Below are 25,398 nucleotides of genomic sequence, written 5' to 3'. Positions count from 1 at the left end.
GTGAGATCTAAAGGCATCACAATGTATTGAATTTGTCCCATGGGAGTGTTAAACACAGTTATACACTCATCCCCCTCTATAACAGGCACTAGACTAAATGATAAGCAGTGTGAAGATCTAGTCTGGTGAAGGTGTTGGTGCCCTGAAGTAATTCAAAAGCAAGAAGGGGACAATGATTCTTTACAGTGACTTGGTCTAAAAGAAGCAAAACTACTTGACACAAACTCTTATCCTCCTTGACAAAGCTAAACCCTGCCCTTGCAGGAGTAAAAGAGGTATTATCAACCCAGCAGGGATTCATTGCTGTTGCCCTGGTTAGCTTTGCATCCAGGTGTCGACAGGGAGTAAAGGTGACCTCTAAACGGGGACGCACCTAATAAGAGGTCAATGCCACATTCATGAAATCAAGAGGGAGGCAGCGAAGACACACACACACTTTATTAAACACCTTATGAAGATTTTGATACACTGTGGGAACCATAGACTAATCTAGGAAGGACTTCTGGCTAGAATGAGGACTGTGAGGTAAGGACGCTGCTTGGAGACAGCATGATAAGTGCTTTGGGCCTTTGAAAAAGGTAGAAAATTACCATACGAGTATATGGCATTTACCATTTATGACCTTTGTATGTGTTCTTATGTTGTGTTATGTTGTGTTATGTTTGATCTCAAGTCAGACGAGACGACCTGCTGAATTTAAGTAGATTTTTAATCAGAGAAAGAGAAACTATTCAGGATTCCCTCAGCAGCATGGAGTTTTTAGTTTAGCGGATCTAGCATATATAACTCATTGGGTCGGAAAACTTTTTGTGGTATTAATATAAAAACACTAGATTATGTGAATGCATATACTGTAAGTTTTGGTAGGATATTTACTTATGGTGTTGCACAATATTTCCTTTTATTACACAAAATAATTTTTGGAGTAATCTCAGGTACTTGACTTAGTTCTTTATGTTTTAATAACACTTGGAAAGTTTTTATATTTTTTACACTTTAATATAATTACAATTGTTTTTACACGGCTGCACGGTGGCGCAGTGGTTAGCGCTCTTGCCTCACAGCAAGAAGGCCCCGGTTCAAGTCCCGGCTGGGGGACATGATAAACTACATCAACGGGGGACCTTTCTGTGTGGAGTTTGCATGTTCTCCCCGTGCATGCGTGGGTTTTCTCCGGGATCTCCGGCTTCCTCCCACCATCCAAAAACATGCTTCATAGGTTAATTGGCAACTCTAAATTGTCCATAGGTGTGAGTGTGAGTGTGAGAGTGAATGGATGTGTGATTGAAGACATTCTACCCTGCGACAGACTGGCGACCAGTCCAGGGTATCCCTTGCCTACGCCCAAGTGGCCGGGATAGGCTCCGGCAACCCCGTGACCCCGAAAGGGAATAAACGGTCAAGAAGATGAATGAATGAATGAATGTTTTTACAATATAATTAAAAAAGTTGGATTTTCAAATAGGGAAGTAAAAAATAAAAGATAATTTATTATTGGTAGTTCTGGCTAATGAATCACTATTTTGATTTTTGTTGGCTATTTTTAGATGACTTTTTGGATAGAAAACCATGACTATCTAGGAGCACTGACGGATATTAATGTGAAATGATTTGTTTTTATTCATTAATTTCAAGTTGTTGCATGAATAGTTAGCATAATTGTGTGAGAGGCTGTAAAAATACGAAAAGACAAAAGAAATAAAGCAAGACATTTGTTGCCATCCTTCCAAAAGTGCTGGAAAACAGACACAATAGGAAAAAGAGCAAAATCAATGACATTGACAAGTCAAGGATAAGAAATTTGACAGAGAAAAAAGGAAAGGCAAAGTGACAGACAAAAAAATGGCTAATGCGAAACGTTTCTTACTTTTCTTGTTCATGCCACTCTATAAGGTTAAGCTACTGTTTTGTTATTTCATTCAAGTAGTTTTGCTTCTTTTACCTTCTTTAGTAAAACCTGACAAAATAAAAAAAAAGACACAAGATCATCATTTGTTCCTAGTAGGAAGTGAATTAGTGCATTTTCAGTGCCTTTTTTTCTAGTTGGTTTTGAAGAAACACACCAGAAGAGGAAGCAGAAATCGTTGCTATCCCCCCTGCAATGGCTGCCTGTCGCCCTCTTTGTCTGAGTTACTTTTCCTCAAGCGTTTTGCTGCTTCTCTGGCTCTGCCACCCCGGTGAGTTTTTACACTTATTCATGCAGTTCTACCTTAAACTTCTCAGCTCTGTCACATTTATATATTTAGTACAGTGATGAACTACATCTTTTTCCTATCTTTAGAACGTCTTGACATGCACTTGGCTCAGGGCTTACACTTTCAGATGTGTGGGTGTTTACTGCAAAATTATTTCAAAACTAGTACAATGCTGTATAAAAACTCTTAAACTCCTAAATGGATTTAATACCCAACTGTCCAAAAGTCCTTTTTATCACCCCACAAACGCGTGGAAAGAGCATTTTTTGTTACAAATGCATTTCCTTTACTGTTTTGGTGTTTCTGTTCACTAATGGAAAAACTTCAGAATGCCTGACATGTCAGCAGATTTCCTACCGCATCTTCAGGTAAAATAAAAGAAGGATCGTTAAGTTTCTGTTACTTCCCTTTTTTATAGAATGTAATAACTCTTGAGTAATTGACTGTTTCTGCTGATGCCTCTCAGAATGTACCAGTGCTTCTGCAGAGTGCAAGCATGGCTGCAGGTCTTTAATGTAATAGTTGTGCCAGCTTTAGAAAGCCTTATATTATAAAGGTTATAGAAGGACATCAAAATATGTCTGTCTCTGATTCTACAAGTTGTATCACTTCAAAAGATGGTAGAGATCTGTTATGTTCATCATAGACACGTATCAGCTGTGAGAGACTGAACGTAAAACATACAAAGAATCAAGGAAATCACATTGTATGACTTTAAAGGATGTATTTGTTTAAAGGTACAGAAAATAAGTATTTAAGCTGTTACTTCTTCCTTAAGAAGCTCTTAAATCATACACTTGTTACCTGTTTTAATAGAATTGGTCATTTGTATAAATGTACATGTCCACTGTTACCACTTGTCTAGGGCGGAGGGGGGAGGGGAACAAAAATAAAGACCCGAGGGTGGGGGAACAGACCACAGTCCACCCCCACCACCCCCATAGAAATGAAGATGCCTCATTTGAAAGCCATCATCCTACAATCGCAATCCAGAGCACCTGAAACTAAACAAAAAGAATTTATCCAACAAACAGAACTCTCACTCCATAAAGACATAAAGATAATTCACGTCTGCTGCCTCTCTTTTAACACACGTCAAATTTACTGCTCAACACCAAGGACAAGATTGTAGACCTTAGCAAGACTGGAATGAACCAATCTCAAATAAGCAATGAAAAGAAATCAACTGTTTGATGATAGTTAGAAAATGACCGAAATACGAGATGAGTGAGAATCTACCTCCACCTGGGACTCTGAAGAAGATTTCACCTGGTGGGTACAATTATCCTGAGAACGATGAGAAAACAGCCCAGAACCACACGGGGTACCTGATCAATGCCCGAAAGGGAGCTGGGACCACAGGAACAAAGGTTATTATGGAAACACCACAGCTTTCTGTTCCTCTTGAGCGATATGTCTTAAACTTAAACTCCAATGACAATGTTAGTTTTTGCGTGTGTGTTTTTAACACGTAATTGTGGTATTTTTCTGATGGAGGACAAATATAAAGAAAATTAAGAATAAAATCGCGTTTTTGAGCATCTCTTTATGGATCCTGCTGTGAATCAAGAGCAGATGAAAAAATGCTGTTTGAAAAAACTGGTAGCTTTTAGGTAGAAGCTGCATTGGGCGGATCACAAGCCCCCTGCTCTGCTTCATTCTGATCCATCCACTTGTAGGCGACTAGATCCATCTTCATTTTCCTTGTCTGAGCTGGCATGTGGCACAAACTTGTACAGCTGAAGAACTCCAATTTTACTTCCTATTTTTGTTGCACCACTAATGTTAGCTTGGGGTTGTGAGATGCTGTAAGCTAGAGGCAGAGAATGTAAACAGATGGAGGATGAAAAATAGAAGTGGGCTTACTCTGCGCCAACAGTCCAGTTCACAATTCAGGGGCAAATTTATAATGAAATCCTGCTGCTTTGCAGAAACTTTGTCCTGGAAAATTAAACTGTTTTTTGGCTTTGGCTAAAATGGCATAATGATAATTAAACGACCACTGGGAACACTTTTACAAAATTTAAAAGATGATCGGAGTGGGACTTTAACACTTGTGCTATCTTATATGACCCCACCCTTACATTGACGTGTTCTCCCTACCATGACAAAGGTGGATAAAGGTGGAAAGATTTCATGTAATCCATGGACACCAGTGAAGATCACAAATCATTGAAGAAAAAAGGTTCAGCGCACTGTCTTGTGGGGTCTAGATGACCCCACTCCCAATGTTAAAGTGCCTAGGATAGCACAAGGGTTAAGAAATGATGTCCAGATAACATTTTTGGAATCATTCTTGATGAAAGAGTCTTCACACATATGTCAGACACTTTTTTTACTGCGTCGTTGTACTGATGTCACTGGTTAAAACAAGAACTGTGAAGGAGCTGTAGAAGCAGAAGCAGTGTTATCTACCAGAAAATGTGTTGTTTACTAGCAGGTCTTTATTTGCATCGCCTTTCTCACCTCCATCAGAATCTGGGTTTTTTCAGGTTTTGCTTCCATCCATTTCCTGTAGAAACGTATTGCCTTGATGGCCGTGCGTAAAGGCCAGCTATCAGCTACTTAGCAGAGGTCGGCCTGGTTACTCCTGGGATAAAAGATTCCCTAAGACAAGCAGGTGCTATAAACACTGCAAACACATTGGAGCATTATCCAATGCTAGAATGAAAAAAAAAAAAAAAACTCAGCATTCTTATTAAACAAAAGCAAACAGCAAAGCTATAATTGATTTGAAAATGTTAAATATATTTCTTTGCCGCACGGTTGTGTGGTGGTTAGCACTCTTGCTTTACAGTGACAAGGTTCAAGTCCAGAATAGGTCCCTTCAATGTTTACAAGTTCTCATCGTGCTTTTGTGGTTTTTCTCGGAGCAGCTGTTCTTCTCTTCACAGTCCAAAACATGACTCATTTGTTGACCGGTGGTGACATGAAGCCTCTGCAGACATTTAGGTCTCTCTTGGTTTCATGGTTCCTTTCTTGAGGCTTCAAATGAACATGAGAGACCCCTGCTGGTCTCTGATGATAAAACCAAAAATGTTTTAAAGCTTTATTGCATTTAAAGCAGGCTTTGTTTGGACTTTAATTTTTACCTTACATGTAAAAAAAACGGCTTATTTAGTAAGTTGGTACTTACTAAATACTTATAATAATGGTGGTTATTTACAATGACAAAGTAAAAGATCTAAAGAAGGGAGTTGAAATGTGCAGTAATGTTGTGGACCCAAAAAAGTGTTGAAAACATAAATAGTAGTTTGGATTTAAGAAAAGTTGAATTCTTAAAACTAATCTTAAAAATATGAGATGTGTCAGTGTTTGTGGAGTGGTGGAAGTTTGGTGGAATTGACAGCAAGTTGGTGAAGTTTCTCAATTAGTCAGGTGACATCTTGAAATTGATACTTACCAAAAAGTACCATCCTTGAAATTTATATTATAAAGTAATCTTGATTTAAGTATAGCAAGTAGACCAAATATGTAGTGTACTAGGAAGTATATGAACAGAATACTTCTTCAGACTAAATGGGAACATTTAAAGTTTACAATATTTAGATAGCATGTAAAAAATAAACATCAAGTATACTAAGTATACATAAGTAGTAAGGTGGTAGACTAAGTATACTTTGGTAAACTTAAAAAGGAGTCATTGCATTTGGACTTAAACGTCTTAATTAAAATGTTTCACAGCTCATCCAAGTGGCTTCATCACTCGGCCATTAACCCTTACACAAACTGTATACATTATTAATGTGATAATTGATAAAAAAAATGACTATTCCAGCTGCAGATGATTGGTTTTTGGTGCATTATCTACATCTTATACCATGGTCCGGGTGAATACTCGATTCTGATTGGCTACTGGGTGTGCGTTAAAACCTGATAACCGCACGGTGAAAAAAGAAGTTCCGGTCACCTAGCTTAAATGTTTTGTATCACTGCGCCGGCTTCTTTAAAACAACCTTTTGCTTCGCGTCTGACAGTTCAGACTTCCACGGTGTACGTTAAAAAGTAATAACGCACACTTCGTCGGCCATTAACCCTTACGTGACTAGAGGTCCATTTCTAGCAACCATCACTCCAGTGTTCTAATGGTACAATGTGTTTGCTCATAGTGTCAGAAATGCTAACAGATGATTAGAAAACCCTTGTTGTTAGCACAGCTAAAAACAGTTTGGGGGTTAGAGCTGCTATAAAACGGATCTTCCTTTGAGTAAGTTGAGTATCTGCAGAATCACATTTGTGGGTCAATTAAATCCTCAAAATAGCCAGAGAAGAGAACTTTCATGTGAAACTTTACAGTCTACTGCTGTTCTTAGAAATGAAGGCTATTCCATGAGAAAAATTGTCAAGAAACTGAACATTTCCATCAACCTTCAATGTTGACACTGACGTTTTACGAGTACTATTTAATGAAGCAGTCAGTTGAGGGCCTGTGAGGCGTCTATTTCTCAAACTGGAGACTCTAATGTACTTCTATTCTTGCTCAGTTGTGCAGCGGGGCCTCCCACTTTCTGTTCTACTCTGGTTAGAGCCTGTTTGTGCTGTTCTCTGAAGAGAGTAGAAAACATCTTTGAGAGAAAGAATGTATTTCTGATTAATTTAAGTTATCTTCTCTGAAAAAAATAGTGCTCTTCTTAAAAAAATTGGAACATTTCTAAGTGACCCCAAACTTTTGAGCAGTAGTTTAAGTGACCCAAATATGAATAAAAAAAAAACTTGTATTCAATGACTTATGCCTCTATTTCAGAACAAATATAACAAATAAAATGTATGTATTAATTTTTAACATGTCCTTTTTTCTCATTCATGGTTATTTCTTTCATCAGAGGATCTGTTTTAAATCTCTTCATTCTCTCTTTATGTTTCTGCTTCTTGTTTTTCAGGTTTGGTTTCCTTGAAGACTATTTACAAAAAAGTTGGAGACTCAGTGGAGATTTCATCAGAGCTTCCAACTGAAGGAGTTGATAAAGCAAGGTGGAAATATGAAAATCAAGATGTTGCAGACAGACGTCTCAACATTACTAACCACAAATTTGGCAACAGATTAAACTTCAACATCACCACCCTCAGTTTAACTCTAACAAAGCTAACTCTTCAAGATTCTGGGAATTTCAGTTTTATTTCTCAACAGAACAACAAACAAAGGAAAACTGTCGTCGTTACTCTTCAGGTTTATGGTAAACCCTTGTTTTTCTTTCTAGTTCTTTATGAAACTCTATAGTTTTTGCAGTTACTGCAAAGTAAGAATGCAAGATCTTTTTTACATAACAATAATTTCTCAAAAGTTTCAAATAAGGAAATGTTTAAAACGTAAACAGTAGAGCCAATTTTCAGATATTAAAATAATGTTTAATGCTTGAAGTCCTCAGACTTTATCTAAACTTACTGACTTTTAATTTCTATGTAAAGTCTATGTAAAGTCATACCTTTCATTTGATCTTATAAACATAAACATAAAATCAAACTACAAACAGCTAAAGTTGTAATGCTTACCAGGGTTTTAGAGACTATGGATGCAATGAAATCTTGTGTTTTCTATTGTTTTCTTTTCTCTCCTGTCTGTCCTCAGAGTCCATAACTGAAGACCCCATTCTGACTTCCACACACGTTTCAAGTAATTCCAATCAATTCTGCACAGTTTTAGTGACCTGCAGTTTAAAGTCCACCAACAATGTCCACTACGAGTTGATTGTTGGGAATCAAACCTACGATGGCTCCAGTCTGCAGCAAAACATCAGGAAGCAGGGAGAAGGGCAGAAGTTCACCTGCGCAGCCTCCAACTATGTCAGTAATAGAACGGGATCCATAACTGTCACGTGTCCGGACCATTTAACTGGAGGTACGTTCACACACTACTGATGAACAGCAGGTATTGTTCATTTTTTTTAATTATGACTTTTTGGATTAGTCACAATCAGAACTCTGTTCAATTTAAATAGCACTTTGGATCAGAACACAGTTGGATCAGACTGCAGTTGTCTGGACTCTGTAATGCCAATGAGTCTCTAATGCTACGTTCACACCGGGAATGTGATGCACATTCCTGAACACACATTTAGGTCATGCTGTTCACACTGGACTACCCGATACTAGAGCATGTTTGCCACCTATAGTTGGAAGAGGCTTGGTGTGAAATGTTAAAGTGATGCAAATCTGATGAATCTTGCTCTAAGGCTTTTTAAAATATAAAAGAATTTGATCAAAAATCCAAACGTGTACAGAATGTAAATTTTAAAGTATGTAAACCATAATGTCTGGAATCTGGAATGAAGGCCTAAATGAAGCTTAATTAAAACACTAGGGCAGGGGTGGCAGACAAGTTTTACACAAAGAACCGTAATTTTTAACTATGAGAGTCAAAGAGTCACACCACGCCCTGCCAATAATAATAATAACAATAATGGCTTAGATTTATCTGCGTATTTTCTTGGTGCTCAAAGTTCTTACAATGTGTCCATTATTCATTCACTCCTCTTTCATACTTGGTGATGATAAGCTACTGATGTAGTCTCAGCTGCCCCGGGGCAGGCTGACAGAGGCGTGGCTGTCGGTTCACGCCTACGGTCCCTCTGACCATCACGGGGATCATTCATACACATTCACACACCAGTTGAGCTGCACTGGAGGCAGGGAGGGTGAAGAGTCTTGCCCAAGGACACAACGACAGCTGGCTGGGGGGAACGGGGATCGATGCTTTGATCATTGGACGACACGCTCTACCACCGGAGCCACTGCGCTGTATTCATTTTGATGGCAGCCTTCAGATTTACGCCCCGCAAAGATGGAAAGTGGGATGGATTGCTTTTTTGAATGTGCACTTTGAAAAGCTTCAACTTGTTAATAAAGGAGAATACACTTTGTGTGAAATCAGGAAGAGTTTTTAATTTCCCCTGCAGGTCCAGGTTTAGTTTATCCAGGTTTGAAAGCATGACCGCCATAAAGCCAAATCCAGAAGCCAGTTGGGTCTGAAATCATGGGATACCCTTTGTCCCTTTCTGCCGTGAACAATTTTAATGCTTCCAAAAGCTCAGAAAAACATGACAGCACTCTACCTCTTGAGAGCCATCTCACAGAGCAGTGGCAGTTCACCATGCAAGTCTGCGTAAAGTCCAGCAATGAGATTTTTGAACTGCCAGTGATTAAGGGTTTGCGTACGGATGTGCGGGGCTGGTGAGCATGAAGTACCCAAAATGCAGAGACGGGAGGCACACGGTTCCAGGGCAAGGGGTTTATTAACGTAACAAAAAGCACTGCTGAGCAGTGAAACCTAAACAAAACTCACTGTGGGCATAGCATGAACACATGGCAGAAGACAAGAGGAGGGCAGAGACAGGACTTATTTACAGACAGGACTGACAAGACACAGGTGACAACGATCAGGAGAGATTGGAACCAGGGAAGTAAATCTCAAAACCATGACATAACAGTAAACCTTTCCAAATAAAACAGGAAACAGAACTCAAACATGACAGAAACAAGACGGAAAGCAAAAATCAATACAAAGAAACCCAAACCATGACAGGATGTAGTTCACAATCTCTATCGCAGGTTTCATGACGTGGTCTAAATTAAGTGTTTTGGACACGAGGTGTTAGGTTTTAATGCACGTGCACGTTAAAACATACCAGTAAAACATGCATGTTAGTGCGTGTTTAAAAAAAGGCAGTGGAAGCACAACTGAGTTGGTTGTGATTTATTTTTTCATTCATCAATCAGCATCCCAAAATTCTTTTCCTTTGTAGCTGGGCCAAATTTCTATCAAACACGCCAGGTTCCCTTTTGTCATTGTCAGAGTCTGTCTCGTTGCCGTGCGTCTCCTCGTAAATGATGTTGGCTTTTCTGCACTTCGAAAGCAGTGCAAGCAGACACGTTAGCCTGAGCTTCTTCAATCCATTCACAAAGTGTGGCGTAACTCGCCCAGCGCTGTGTCCCAGTAAAAGGAGCGGAAGATGAACAGCTTTTCATTGTAATCAGCTGGTCGTTGCTGCGCAACTGTAGTTCTCGCCTGAATGGCAAGATGGCCCCGTTTCATCAAACGAAAGCACCAAGACCTCCTTGAATATGTTCAGTTTTCTTTTCCTCTGCCAGCATTACTGCCTTCAGTCAAGTTGGTCTCGGGCCACCTGGTATTAAGGCAAAAATGTGTCTAAAAGGACGAGCTCATAGATTTGATATGAGAACTTGTAAAATAAATTGTGAAAACTTGTTCACCATAAATCTGCATCTGTGTGTAAAAATCTTCTGCTCTGAACTAAAAAATTCCCATTTGCATGTGTTCATTCAGAGTTACAACGTCAAATCTGTGATTACAACTGCTTAAATGTGCTTCTGCGTGAATCTGCTGGCGCAAATCACAAGTGCGCTACAACTGCGCTCTGACTTCTGACACATTCTTAAAAGATGGAACATTAAAGATGGAATTTCTCACAAATTGTTGATTGTAGCATGAATATGCTGATGCGTTTTCATTACCAGCTCATATAAATGTAGACATTTATACAGAATGATGTTTTCACGGAGGTTACACTTTGTTGACGGTCCCTTGGCAGCCGTGCCGCTGGTGCAGTGTCTGCATGTACAGCTCGATTTCTCATTAAAACGCAGGAAATGCTTTCCTTTTCTTTAGAAATGTATTTATAGTTCCCTCTCTGTGTTAATACAAAAGGATTGAGATACTTGCTATGAAATTTGAACGTTTATCAGAAGAGTTATTGAGCAGGAAGTCCGAATCTGTGAAGCTCTTTCTAACTTTACCAAGTTCTCCGAGTCCTGCACTCTGATTGGTTGACTCCCCCCTCCTCTGACCCTCCCTCCCCCCTAGTTCCAATAGTGGACACAGCTTTAACTGGGATAGTGATGATTGTGTCTTTTGTGGAAATGATGTAAAAACTGTGAAACATCTTTTCTTTGAATGTTTGCATATAAAAGAGTTTTGGTCTTCTTTTCATAATTGGCTCAAATCTAAAAATATCATCATTAACCGTTTAAATTGGAATACAATTAAAATTCGATTACAATTAATTGACAAAAATCTGGATTTTCTGATTAATGTACTAATTTCTAAGCATTTTATACATACTTGTAAATTCTTAAAGGTGAAACCTCACATTAATGGATTACTAAACCGTCTCAAAGTAATCTTTAAATCTTTATATTACATGAATCATAAGAATGCCCAGACATTGTGTAATTTATTTGATCTATTTAAACTTGTGTAATAGCCCCTTATTTTTATTTATTTATTTTTTTAAGTTATATTTGTTTTCACATTTGGTTTTTGTCTACCTTTATCTCAGCATTGATATTGTTATCATTGACAGAAATGCCGCGATTGTTTGTTAAATTGTTCCTTCAATAAAAAAAAATTTAAAAAACTATCGGACGCTGATCAGTTTTGACACAAGTTTCTTGCAAGGAATGTGTCAGAATTCAGAGTGCAGTTGAAGTGCACTTGTGATTTGCACCAGCAGATTCACGCAAACCCAGAAGCACATTAAAGCAGTTGTAATCACAGAATTGACGTTGTAACTCTGAATGAACACATGCAAATGGAAATTTCTCAGTTCACAGCAGAAGATTTTTACACACAGATGCAGATTTTTGGTGCACAAGTTTTCACATTCTATTTTACAAGTTCTCATATCAAATCTACAAGCTCGTCCATTTAGACAGATTATTAACTTCAGTCCTCGCTTTATTTCCATGAAAACTCAGCTGCGTCATCTTGTCTTGTTAGAGTTTGTTTTCCACCATCCCACAGTTGTGAAACATGGATTCATTCATCTTGATTTCTCTCACAGCTTTTCATTTCCTCCGCGTAGCTGATAGCTTGCAGTTTAAACTGAGTTTGAGAAACGTGTCTCTTTGCATTGTCAGGGTTTCCGAAAAGATGTTGATCTGCATTATGCACATACCTGCACTTTGTACTATTTGGGGGGTGGGGGATGTCTTCTTTTACGTCCCCACTTCTCTCCTTACCGTTCTCATGCTGTCCTCTCCTAGGTCCTCTTTACCAACAACACATTAGGTGCACCGCAATATAGTCGTCTGGTCGTGAAAATACGCTATATAGAAAATATGGCAAGTTGTATGCTGACACGTCTCTGTAGCATTGAGTGGCAGACGAGAACCGTACAATTGGACCGGCAGATATGGTGGATCCCCTATTCAAGAAGTGGGACCGGAGGTTGTGTTCTAAATAAGTGGGAATCACCCTCCTCAGCCTCCCTGGAAAAGTCTATGCCAGGGTACTGGAGAGGAAAGTTCCTCGAAACTCAGATCCAAGAGCAACAGTGCAGTTTTCCTCCTGGTCATGGAACAGTGGAACTTAGAGGAGGCGTTCGACTGCGTCCCCCATGGTGTCCTGTGGAGGGTGCTCTTGGAGTATGGGGTCTGGGGAGCCTTACTTAGTGCTGTCTGGTCTGTGTGTGACTGGAGCAGGAGCTTGGTTTGCATAGCCAGTACAGTAAGCACTGCTACACTTTAGCACTGGTTCTGTTTATAATCTTTATGGACAGAATTTCTAGGTGCAGCCAGGGCCCTGAGGGGGTCTGGTTTGGAGACCACAGGATTTATTCTCAGCTCTTTACAGATGATGTTGTCCTGTTTGCTTCATCAAGAGCAGGACCTCCAGCATGCATTGGGGCAGTTTGCAGCCAAGTGTGAAGTGGCTGGGATGAGGGTCGGCACCTCTAAATCTGAAGCCATGGTTCTTAAAAAAAAGGTTTTCATGTACATAGTTTGTTATTTGTCTTCTCCGTTCTTGTTTTCACACAGAAAAGTACCAATACGAATACCAAAAAGAACCCCTAATTTTTACTAATAAAAATAGGCTATCGTGTTGTTATCAGCTTGTTCAGCTGCTGGACAGGACAAGTTAGAAAAAATAGGCTATTATACTGAACACATTGTTGTTTACTGGTGTTACATTTTTGAACCACGACTTGTCGGTAAATACTCCTTATAAATGATAGATATACAGTAGAAACATACATTTGTAGATGTATTCTTATGATTTTCTTTGTTTTTTCACAGAAGTTTCACATGCTCAGCTGAACCTGCTGGTGATTGGGGCAGCTTTTAAAGCAGGTCTGCTGATCATAATTCCTGTTGTATTGGTTGCTTGTTGCTGCAAACAAAAGCAGGAAGGTAAAAGATCAATGAAAACATCCGTTGTTGTTTTTTTTCCTCTCTGTTACTGTGACTTGTTTCAGTTCTTGTTGTTTTTTTTCCTCTCTGTTACTGTGACTTGTTTCAGTTCTTGTTGTTTTTTTTCCTCTCTGTTACTGTGACTTGTTTCAGTTCTTGTTGTTTTTTTTTCCTCTCTGTTACTGTGACTTGTTTCAGTTCTTGTTGTTTTTTTTCCTCTCTGTTACTGTGACTTGTTTCAGTTCTTGTTGTTTTTTTTCCTCTCTGTTACTGTGACTTGTTTCAATTCCTGCAGCGCCCACACCAACAAGCTAAATGTGTTTGTTTGTCTGAAGGCAGCAACTCAACTGAATACTGTGTACCTGATGTGACTGACCATCACGTAAGTCCCCTCCCTTTTTTTCACTTCCCATAAGAACTTTTTGTCAGGATGTGAAAGAAGGTTTGAAAATCTCTCACAGCTTCTGTCTGCATGCAAATTTACAGATTAACACCAGCCAGGCTTCATGCTCGTTGTAATGTGAGGGAGAGGCTCCACTTACCTAACATAAGTTCAGGTGCTCTTGCACATCAATGACACACGTAACATATTTAGTATTTTGTTCACATATGCTTTTATTTCTTTGAGCTCACTTCCTGTAGGTGTGGCTGTGAGTGCACACACGGATACATCCAAGAGGCCCAGAGGCTGAGATTGGTTGCCGGGGCGATCTCTGAGCTAAAGTCAAGGGGGGAATGGATCCTTGTTTAATTTGTTACATTTTGGTTGACTTATTTTGTTATTTGTAGTTTATGGAGTGATATTTCTGCCACCATGTTGCACACAAAGCTTTCTAAGTTGAACACAAAACTTTCTAAGTTTTTTGCTCAAAAATTTTTTTTTGCTCAAAAAATTTTTTTTTTGCTTTCAAAAACGTTTTTTGCATTTGCAAAACACATTTTTTTACGTGCGTTGTGTCAAATCTTGCTTTTGTCTTATCTTTGATTTTGCTGACTACTTTGAGCGCGACTTAGCGTGATATGACTGCCACTGGCATCGCCAAAAAGAAATTCGCATGCGTTGTGTGTCATCTCACTTTTTTCCTATCTTTGCTAAGTTAAGTTTCGGTTTGACGTCACCAAGCTGCCATCAAACAGCTGCTGATTGGTCCAGATTCTAACCAATCAAATCCCCATATGAATCTAACATGGTGTCTGCTGCCGAGGCTCAGAGGCTGAACCAGCTCTTTTTACGCTCATTTTTGGATGAAGACGTTTTCATTTTTTAAATAATTCAGAATAATTCGTACTTTCTTTTTTTTTAGCATTCGTTCATTTGTATGAAGTCAGTTTTGTGAATTTATGGCTGAGGATCTCCTGAAACTGTAAAGTTTATCTGCTGACATTAAATCAACAGGTCTGTTTGATCTGTGAATCCTGCAGAGCAAAATATTAGTGAAAAGTGTGATTTTCTTTAAGGTCTGTTTGTTAAAACAAAACAATAAAAAATTTAAAGCACATATTATTTTATGCTGCACACGTGTTTGGGATCAGATGAACAGCAGTAATAAGCAGAAGAATGATGGCTCACCACAGGAGACTCAATGCATTTATCAGAAGAAGCATTTTTAACTTTTATGTAAATTTTCACCAGTGTCTCATGTTTTAGAACTTGTGAGCGTTTGTCCAAAGTTTTAAAATATTATTCATCAAAAATGCTATTTTCTCTTAATATTTCAAAAATTATTTATTAAAATAAAACAAAAGTTCAGATACAAATCTTAAAAAGTTTAACGCTATCCGGCTGGATGGAGTCGGAGCTCGGACGTTTTTTTTTTTTTTGCTGCAGACGTTTTAAACACGTTGGTCTCTACACAGACATGAATACATACTAAACTCTGTTTTATTTTAGGTGCTTTGCTGCTTCTTCTGGGTTTTACTCTGAGACAAACGGGCCAGAGTGGTTGAAAACGGCAGAACCCTGTATGAACAGAACCGACACAAAATGCAAAGTCAATGTCAGCCTCGGAGCACCGTCAATATGAGACAGAGACACTTGATTGGTTAGAATCTGGACCAATCAGCAGCTGTTTGATGGCAGCTTGGTCACATCAAACCGAAACTTAACTTAGCAAAGATAGGAAAAAGGTGAGATGACACACAACGGATGCGAATTTCTTTTTGGCGATGCCAGTGGCAGTCATATCACGCTAAGTCGCGCTCAAAGTAGTCAGCAAAATCAAAGATAGGACAAAAGCGAGATTTGACACAACGCACGTAAAAAAATGTGTTTTGCAAACGCAAAAAACGTTTTTGAAAGCAAAAAAAAAAAATTTGAGCAAAAAAAAAAAATTTTGAGCAAAAAACTTAGAAAGTTTTGTGTTCAACTTAGAAAGTTTTGTGTGCAACATGGTGGCAGAAATATCACTCCATAGTAGTTTAGTTAAAATGTGTTAAATTTAAAGTGCAAGAGCAATCTGTGTCCTTTTAGCTGTTTTGGTCATTTAGGTTTAGGTTTTTGTGAATTCACTCAGGTTTGGGTTCGTTTTTTAGTATTTAAGTACTTCCTTGTTTGAAAAGGCTTGTTGGTTGATGGTCATGTTCGCTGTAAGAACCAGTTTAAAAAAAGGAAACATTAAAATACAGAATTTTGGCCATTTGGGATGCCTTATTGTTTTCAAGAACAGTACAATGAGCCCAAAAGTTTTATAATGATAGAACTCAAAAGTAGAAACCAAGTAGTAGTCAAGTCAGCTTAAAACCTATAAGTTGATTCAACTTTGACTTCATATCTTTATTGGACTAAAACATTGTGAGTAACTGAAACCTTGGTGTCAAAACTTTTAAGTGAAGAGATGTGATTACGTCATAACGTACGTCCATGAACGTTATGACATGAAGTCAGCCACATACAGAGTCAATTCTTTAAGATGCGGTGCGGAGCGGTTAGTCCTCCTGCCTCAGAGCGGAAAACCCCAGTTAAGGCCTGTAACAGAACACGTTTCTGTGTGGAGTCTGCATGTTGGGACTCTGGCTTCCTCCCACCATAGATCTGGCAGCCCCACGACCCCAAGAGGATTGTGTTTGAGTAAAAAGTTGTAGATTAAATTTAGTTAAAGAGTTAAGTGTCAACTCAAACATTCTAAGTTCTAATTAACTTATAATTTTTAAGTAAGATAACTTTGAAAATATTATATAATCAGTTTCCTCATAAATGTTGAGTTCACTGAATCTATTCGGGTTTACAGTGCATGCAAACTGAGTTGATTGCCTTTAGTTTACTCACCTTTTAAGGTGTATGCTAACCATGCAGGGCTGTAGTAACTATTTCTACTTTTTCCACTTTATTGATAACAGTCAATGTCTCTGTCATCAACAGGGAGCTGAAGAAGAATGAAGAAAAACTGGGCTGCCTGCTTTTCTATCCTGGAACTCCAAGAGTGCCACCTGGATTTAGACTTCTTGAAGATGAGAAACTCCTGAGGAACTCAGCTTCTGACTCTTTCTGCAGCTGCTGAACAAGACTAACAAACTGTAAAAAATGTCTACATTTGAAATGATTTCTAAATTGTATTTGAGTCCACACAAGGATTTGGGTCACTGTAACAACTTTTCTAAACAAGTTTCATGGACAGACACAACAACACTCACAGATGTACATGAACACACACAGCTGTTTGGATTTTTGTCTTTTGATTCTGTAATAACTATCAATACTGCAGCCATCTTCTGCTCTTAGGGTGTATTCAGACTGAAAAAGTCTGTTGGTCCGGACCGAGTCCACTTAATTTGGTCTGGATCCAGTCCTGAACCTTCCTTTTGGTCTGGATTCACACTGCCTTTAACCGGACATTTCTATTTTGAACCAAAGCTTGTAAACAAAAGCACTTGACTGAAGATCTCTTCGTTGTGTTTGTTTGTGTTCATTGGATCATAAAAATGAATTTCAAATTAAATAATTCTGTAATGTTTTCATACATTTTGACATTTGAAATGTTTATTGTTTCAAACACAATGCTTTCAGCTTTCTAGCATCTGTCTGTGTTGCATTCTGGGATCAGTGTTTAGCATTACAGTAACAACAATCAATAGTCACACAAACTGCAGCTCAATCAGCACAGAACTTCATATTTTAAAATAACCTAAAAATCTACACAGATTTTCAAATTAAAAGTCTCCAAAAAGGTGCAACTATCACATGTATGTTTTTGGAAACATACTTGATGATGCATGTTCTCCACTTGAGTGATCGTGGTAAATTAGAATATTATAAACTCTTTGTTCCCTGTATAACAATAGAATAATGATACTATAACAAAGATAAACTGTATAATGTTATTTTAATCTCTATGTTTCCTCTGCTGTATAATAAATAACATGATATGTGAGCAGTGTTCAGGAGTGTGGCTGTCTGTCATCCAGCTGTCAGCGCCACCATGTGGTCAAATTCTTGCAGTGTCTCCTTGTTTTTCCATTGTTGCAGTGTTGTTGTGTTGACAGAGTTTTTGTCTTTTTATTTGCAGGTGTTAAACTGTCCTGTAGATCGTGTGTTGCTGTCCTCATTTGCAGCACGTTGAGATCTTTTGACCTCTGAACATTTGAATTAAACTGAATAGAGAGAATCTGCAGAGAGAAATCTAGAGGCTGATAGGTAGTTCCATTATATTCATATATGAATTGGACTGATGATTCCTGATGTCACCACAAGGATTCTGACAGGTGTAAATGAAGCCTGAAGGGGCGTGGCCATGTTAGAAATGTACAATTAGACAGGACAAAGTAAAGTGAGAGTTTTACATATTACATGGCATAGAACGAGAAGATTTAGTGAATTTCACTGAAATGATTGTTTTTGGAATTCAACAAGCTGGAATTTTTAATCTTAGTTTAAGTAAAAATGTAACTCCAGGTAATTTAACTCCACAATACTTCTTTTTTCAGAATAACTGAAAACATAAACTCAAAACAAAGAACAAACAGCTCCTATGATGCATTTAAAAAGAGATAAAATAATCTCCAAATCAGTTCTAGTTTTAATAAATCAATGGCACTAATAAATAAAATCCTGTGACAGCATCTTTATTTAGGAAAACTTGGCTCATCTAAGGCATAACACATGTAAACGGATCCAGAACATCTTTCTTTTTGTTTCTGAAGGAAAGTGTGGATGTTTTTCTGTAGCATTATTAAAAATAAAAGTCAATACCATTTTTCATCTTAAAAAAAAAGTTGCATCTGTTGACTCAATATTAAAAGAAGAAAAAGCAATCTGCCAAACCGCTATTTCATTTTCTTCTTCAACACTGTTGTTCTGTCACCTATTTAAAATGTTCAAGAAAATAGTATTTGACATTTCATTTTCAAAAATGGATCAACAGAAATGCCTTTTCATTTTCACAATATAACTACATTATATGACTCAAAAACAAAATTAAATTTCAGTCCTTTAAAATGTTTTTCATATTCTTCTTCTTTTCTTCTTGTATTTCTTTTAATTTTTATAACTTGTCCTGTCCAACAGATAAGCAAAAAGGTGAGAGCTGAAAGCCTTTTGTGTTGGACATATTTTACTGTTACAGTAGGGGTTGTGAATCTTCTGACACACTAGGTGTTTTTTGAATTGTCCCCTTTTTATTTTAGGCTAAACTTAATAAATCTTAATTATATTTGTAACATTTTTCTGTGATTATAGAAGGGGGTAAAACTATGAAGAAGCATACGGGAACAAGTTGGTGGATATTTATAATTGTTAGGGTTTGGTTTGAAAGTGATACAAATCTATAAGGGCGGGGCCTGTCCACACACACTCAAAAGTTATAAACATACCTGAAGGCTCCAAAAATGTTCACAGGTCAACATGTACACAATACAACTAATGTTCACACACGCATACTTATGCCTTCAGACCAAAACGTGAAATATTTCAGTCAGTCATACAAAGTATTTGTGCAAAGGTGAGCTAACACCTGTGCTCGGGTGGATCATTATGTTCTTCTGTGGATGATCAGTGGCGGTTCTACCCTGAATTATTCCCCAGGCGAGAGCCCCCCCCCCAAAAAAAAAGAGTCACAACAGAACTTTGTCCATGTCAGCTGACATGTTTTTTTGTCATTGAAATTAAGAAATTGATACAAAATACGTTTATCAGAACTCTGCACCGCATTATAAATAATTATATTATGTAAAAATAAAAGACCATAAGCATGGCAAAAATACAGTTAGGTAGGAAAATATGTAATCAAACACAATATTGAATAAACAATATAAAATAAACATTATAAAGCACAAATCTTTTATCACATAAATAACACGCTAAAATAAACAAAAAAATAATTAATTAAAAAATACTCAATGACGTTATTTGCAACAATTGGGCCTACTTCAGCTTTGGTCATCGACCAAAAAACATTAGCATTAGAAAACGTGCATCTACCTGTGAGGAAATACCCTTTTCTTTATCTTTTTTCTCCTTCTCTTCTTTTCTTTTTTCTCTAAATTGGGCACCAGATGGCTTTAACCTTTTTTTGTCCATATTCCAGATGTTTTTGGCATTTAGCAATAAATGTCCTCACAACGGCATCAAGTCCGTCGACTAAACCAACTGTCACCTTAGTGACAACATTGTTTTGTGTTCCCATTTTTTATTTGGGCATTTAAATTCAAAAATAACCCAAAAAAAGAATGATTTTTTATACCTTTATTAAAATGTAGGTTATAGAATGTCACCGTATGACTGATTTTTAAAAAAGTTTTTAAAGTAGATTCCACCCCCGTCCTTGACCCCCACCTGGCCACTTCATTTGGAAGTGACGCGCAGTTGAACTGATTCCCTGCAGCCCCCCTCCCCGCTTTTTCTTCACACTTTTCCAGCAGGAGTGCGTGCAGCTGCAGCCAGGGGTGCCAGTTTGCTACATGTTGGCGCAGTCGCAGTTTTTATTTTTATTCTTTCATCAAGCATTGAGCCTGGGCTGCACGGTGGCGCAGTGGTTAGCGCTCTTGCCTCACAGCAAAAAGGCCCCCGGTTCAATTCCCAGCTGGGGGGACATGAGAAACACAACATCAATGGGGGACCTTTCTGTGTGGAGTTTGCATGTTCTCCCCGTGCATGCGTGGGTTTTCTCCGGGATCTCCGGCTTCCTCCCACCGTCCAAAAACATGCTACATAGGTTGATTGGCAACTCTAAATTGTACATATGTGTGAGTGTGAGAGTGAATGGATGTGTGATTGAGGATATTCCACCCTGCGACAGACTGGCGACCAGTCCAGGGTATCCCTTGCCTACGCCCAAGTGACCGGGATAGGCTCCGGCAACCCCGTGACCCCGAAAGGGAATAAACGGTTAAGAAGATGAATGAATGAGCACTGAGCCGCGGCCTGCGACCGTCGCCCTCCTTGAAGATGATCCAGCCAGGATGAAGGGTATGTAGTGATATTTCTGCCACCATGTTGCACACAAAACTTTCTAAGTTGAACACAAAACTTTCTAAGTTTTTTGCTCAAAATTTTTTTTTTTGCTCAAAAAATTTTTTTTTTGCTTTCAAAAACGTTTTTTGCATTTGCAAAACACATTTTTTTACGTGCATTGTGTCAAATCTTGCTTTTGTCTTATCTTTGATTTTGCTGACTACTTTGAGCGCGACTTAGCGTGATATGACTGCCACTGGCATCGCCAAAAAGAAATTCGCATGCGTTGTGTGTCATCTCACTTTTTTCCTATCTTTGCTAAGTTAAGTTTCGGTTTGACGTCACCAAGCTGCCATCAAACAGCTGCTGATTGGTCCAGATTCTAACCAATCAAATCCCCATATGAATCTAACATGGTGTCTGCTGCCGAGGCTCAGAGGCTGAACCAGCTCTTTTTACGCTCATTTTTGGATGAAGACGTTTTCATTTTTTAAATAATTCAGAATAATTCGTACTTTCTTTTTTTTTTAGCATTCGTTCATTTGTATGAAGTCAGTTTTGTGAATTTATGGCTGAGGATCTCCTGAAACTGTAAAGTTTATCTGCTGACATTAAATCAACAGGTCTGTTTGATCTGTGAATCCTGCAGAGCAAAATATTAGTGAAAAGTGTGATTTTCTTTAAGGTCTGTTTGTTAAAACAAAACAATAAAAAATTTAAAGCACATATTATTTTATGCTGCACACGTGTTTGGGATCAGATGAACAGCAGTAATAAGCAGAAGAATGATGGCTCACCACAGGAGACTCAATGCATTTATCAGAAGAAGCATTTTTAACTTTTATGTAAATTTTCACCAGTGTCTCATGTTTTAGAACTTGTGAGCGTTTGTCCAAAGTTTTAAAATATTATTCATCAAAAATGCTATTTTCTCTTAATATTTCAAAAATTATTTATTAAAATAAAACAAAAGTTCAGATACAAATCTTAAAAAGTTTAACGCTATCCGGCTGGATGGAGTCGGAGCTCGGACGTTTTTTTTTTTTTGCTGCAGACGTTTTAAACACGTTGGTCTCTACACAGACATGAATACATACTAAACTCTGTTTTATTTTAGGTGCTTTGCTGCTTCTTCTGGGTTTTACTCTGAGACAAACGGGCCAGAGTGGTTGAAAACGGCAGAACCCTGTATGAACAGAACCGACACAAAATGCAAAGTCAATGTCAGCCTCGGAGCACCGTCAATATGAGACAGAGACACTTGATTGGTTAGAATCTGGACCAATCAGCAGCTGTTTGATGGCAGCTTGGTGACGTCAAACCGAAACTTAACTTAGCAAAGATAGGAAAAAAGTGAGATGACACACAACGCATGCGAATTTCTTTTTGGCGATGCCAGTGGCAGTCATATCACGCTAAGTCGCGCTCAAAGTAGTCAGCAAAATCAAAGATAAGACAAAAGCAAGATTTGACACAACGCACGTAAAAAAATGTGTTTTGCAAATGCAAAAAACGTTTTTGAAAGCAAAAAAAAAATTTTTTGAGCAAAAAAAAAAATTTTGAGCAAAAAACTTAGAAAGTTTTGTGTACAACTTAGAAAGTTTTGTGTGCAACATGGTGGCAGAAATATCACTACATACCCTTCATCCTGGCTGGATCATCTTCAAGGAGGGCGACGGTCGCAGGCCGCGGCTCAGTGCTCATTCATTCATCTTCTTAACCGTTTATTCCCTTTCGGGGTCACGGGGTTGCCGGAGCCTATCCCGGTCACTTGGGCGTAGGCAAGGGATACCCTGGACTGGTCGCCAGTCTGTCGCAGGGTGGAATATCCTCAATCACACATCCATTCACTCTCACACTCACACATATGTACAATTTAGAGTTGCCAATCAACCTATGTAGCATGTTTTTGGACGGTGGGAGGAAGCCGGAGATCCCGGAGAAAACCCACGCATGCACGGGGAGAACATGCAAACTCCACACAGAAAGGTCCCCCATTGATGTTGTGTTTCTCATGTCCCCCCAGCTGGGAATTGAACCGGGGGCCTTTTTGCTGTGAGGCAAGAGCGCTAACCACTGCGCCACCGTGCAGCCCAGGCTCAATGCTTGATGAAAGAATAAAAATAAAAACTGCGACTGCGCCAACATGTAGCAAACTGGCACCCCTGGCTGCAGCTGCACGCACTCCTGCTGGAAAAGTGTGAAGAAAAAGCGGGGAGGGGGGCTGCAGGGAATCAGTTCAACTGCGGGTCACTTCCAAATGAAGTGGCCAGGTGGGGGTCAAGGACGGGGGTGGAATCTACTTTAAAAACTTTTTTAAAAATCAGTCATACGGTGACATTCTATAACCTACATTTTAATAAAGGTATAAAAAATCATTCTTTTTTTGGGTTATTTTTGAATTTAAATGCCCAAATAAAAAATGGGAACACAAAACAATGTTGTCACTAAGGTGACAGTTGGTTTAGTCGACGGACTTGATGCCGTTGTGAGGACATTTATTGCTAAATGCCAAAAACATCTGGAATATGGACAAAAAAAGGTTAAAGCCATCTGGTGCCCAATTTAGAGAAAAAAGAAAAGAAGAGAAGGAGAAAAAAGATAAAGAAAAGGGTATTTCCTCACAGGTAGATGCACGTTTTCTAATGCTAATGTTTTTTGGTCGATGACCAAAGCTGAAGTAGGCCCAATTGTTGCAAATAACGTCATTGAGTATTTTTTAATTAATTATTTTTTTGTTTATTTTAGCGTGTTATTTATGTGATAAAAGATTTGTGCTTTATAATGTTTATTTTATATTGTTTATTCAATATTGTGTTTGATTACATATTTTCCTACCTAACTGTATTTTTGCCATGCTTATGGTCTTTTATTTTTACATAATATAATTATTTATAATGCGGTGCAGAGTTCTGATAAACGTATTTTGTATCAATTTCTTAATTTCAATGACAAAAAAACATGTCAGCTGACATGGACAAAGTTCTGTTGTGACTCTTTTTTTTGGGGGGGGGGGCTCTCGCCTGGGGAATAATTCAGGGTAGAACCGCCACTGATCATCCACAGAAGAACATAATGATCCACCCGAGCACAGGTGTTAGCTCACCTTTGCACAAATACTTTGTATGACTGACTGAAATATTTCACGTTTTGGTCTGAAGGCATAAGTATGCGTGTGTGAACATTAGTTGTATTGTGTACATGTTGACCTGTGAACATTTTTGGAGCCTTCAGGTATGTTTATAACTTTTGAGTGTGTGTGGACAGGCCCCGCCCTTATAGATTTGTATCACTTTCAAACCAAACCCTAACAATTATAAATATCCACCAACTTGTTCCCGTATGCTTCTTCATAGTTTTACCCCCTTCTATAATCACAGAAAAATGTTACAAATATAATTAAGATTTATTAAGTTTAGCCTAAAATAAAAAGGGGACAATTCAAAAAACACCTAGTGTGTCAGAAGATTCACAACCCCTACTGTAACAGTAAAATATGTCCAACACAAAAGGCTTTCAGCTCTCACCTTTTTGCTTATCTGTTGGACAGGACAAGTTATAAAAATTAAAAGAAATACAAGAAGAAAAGAAGAAGAATATGAAAAACATTTTAAAGGACTGAAATTTAATTTTGTTTTTGAGTCATATAATGTAGTTATATTGTGAAAATGAAAAGGCATTTCTGTTGATCCATTTTTGAAAATGAAATGTCAAATACTATTTTCTTGAACATTTTAAATAGGTGACAGAACAACAGTGTTGAAGAAGAAAATGAAATAGCGGTTTGGCAGATTGCTTTTTCTTCTTTTAATATTGAGTCAACAGATGCAACTTTTTTTTTAAGATGAAAAATGGTATTGACTTTTATTTTTAATAATGCTACAGAAAAACATCCACACTTTCCTTCAGAAACAAAAAGAAAGATGTTCTGGATCCGTTTACATGTGTTATGCCTTAGATGAGCCAAGTTTTCCTAAATAAAGATGCTGTCACAGGATTTTATTTATTAGTGCCATTGATTTATTAAAACTAGAACTGATTTGGAGATTATTTTATCTCTTTTTAAATGCATCATAGGAGCTGTTTGTTCTTTGTTTTGAGTTTATGTTTTCAGTTATTCTGAAAAAAGAAGTATTGTGGAGTTAAATTACCTGGAGTTACATTTTTACTTAAACTAAGATTAAAAATTCCAGCTTGTTGAATTCCAAAAACAATCATTTCAGTGAAATTCACTAAATCTTCTCGTTCTATGCCATGTAATATGTAAAACTCTCACTTTACTTTGTCCTGTCTCCTTGTTAATTTCTAACATGGCCACGCCCCTTCAGGCTTCATTTACACCTGTCAGAATCCTTGTGGTGACATCAGGAATCAGTCCAATTCATATATGAATATAATGGAACTACCTATCAGCCTCTAGATTTCTCTCTGCAGATTCTCTCTATTCAGTTTAATTCAAATGTTCAGAGGTCAAATGATCTCAACGTGCTGCAAATGAGGACAGCAACACACGATCTACAGGACAGTTTAACACCTGCAAATAAAAAGACAAAAACTCTGTCAACACAACACAGCAACACTGCAACAATGGAAAAACAAGGAGACACTGCAAGAATTTGACCACATGGTGGCGCTGACAGCTGGATGACAGACAGCCACACTCCTGAACACTGC

General features: G+C 38.1%; 1 protein-coding gene across 2 annotated transcripts; it reads left to right on the top strand.

Moving 5' to 3' along the window:
* The first annotated feature begins 1,545 nt into the window (after nt 1–1,545).
* Nucleotides 1,546–17,707, top strand: LOC144987367 (uncharacterized). 2 transcript variants are annotated; one of them, XM_078936742.1, is made up of 6 exons: nt 1,546–2,177; nt 7,076–7,369; nt 7,762–8,031; nt 13,227–13,340; nt 13,676–13,722; nt 13,827–14,844. In XM_078936742.1, exons 1-6 carry the CDS (start codon nt 2,102–2,104, stop codon nt 13,857–13,859), a joined length of 834 nt encoding a protein of 277 aa, XP_078792868.1. In that variant the 5' UTR covers nt 1,546–2,101; the 3' UTR covers nt 13,860–14,844. The 2 variants fall into 2 exon arrangements, with proteins under 2 accessions (XP_078792868.1, XP_078792869.1); XM_078936743.1 differs by lacking the exon at nt 13,827–14,844 and adding an exon at nt 16,699–17,707 and having other exon boundaries at nt 1,547–2,177.
* The last annotated feature ends 7,691 nt before the right edge of the window (nt 17,708–25,398 follow it).

This window comes from Oryzias latipes, chromosome 18 (assembly GCF_053564925.1).
Source record: "Oryzias latipes strain Hd-rR chromosome 18, Olatipes_Hd-rR_3.1".
NCBI classification, from domain to species: Eukaryota; Metazoa; Chordata; class Actinopteri; order Beloniformes; family Adrianichthyidae; genus Oryzias; species Oryzias latipes.
This window is presented reverse-complemented; position numbering and strand designations above follow the sequence as displayed.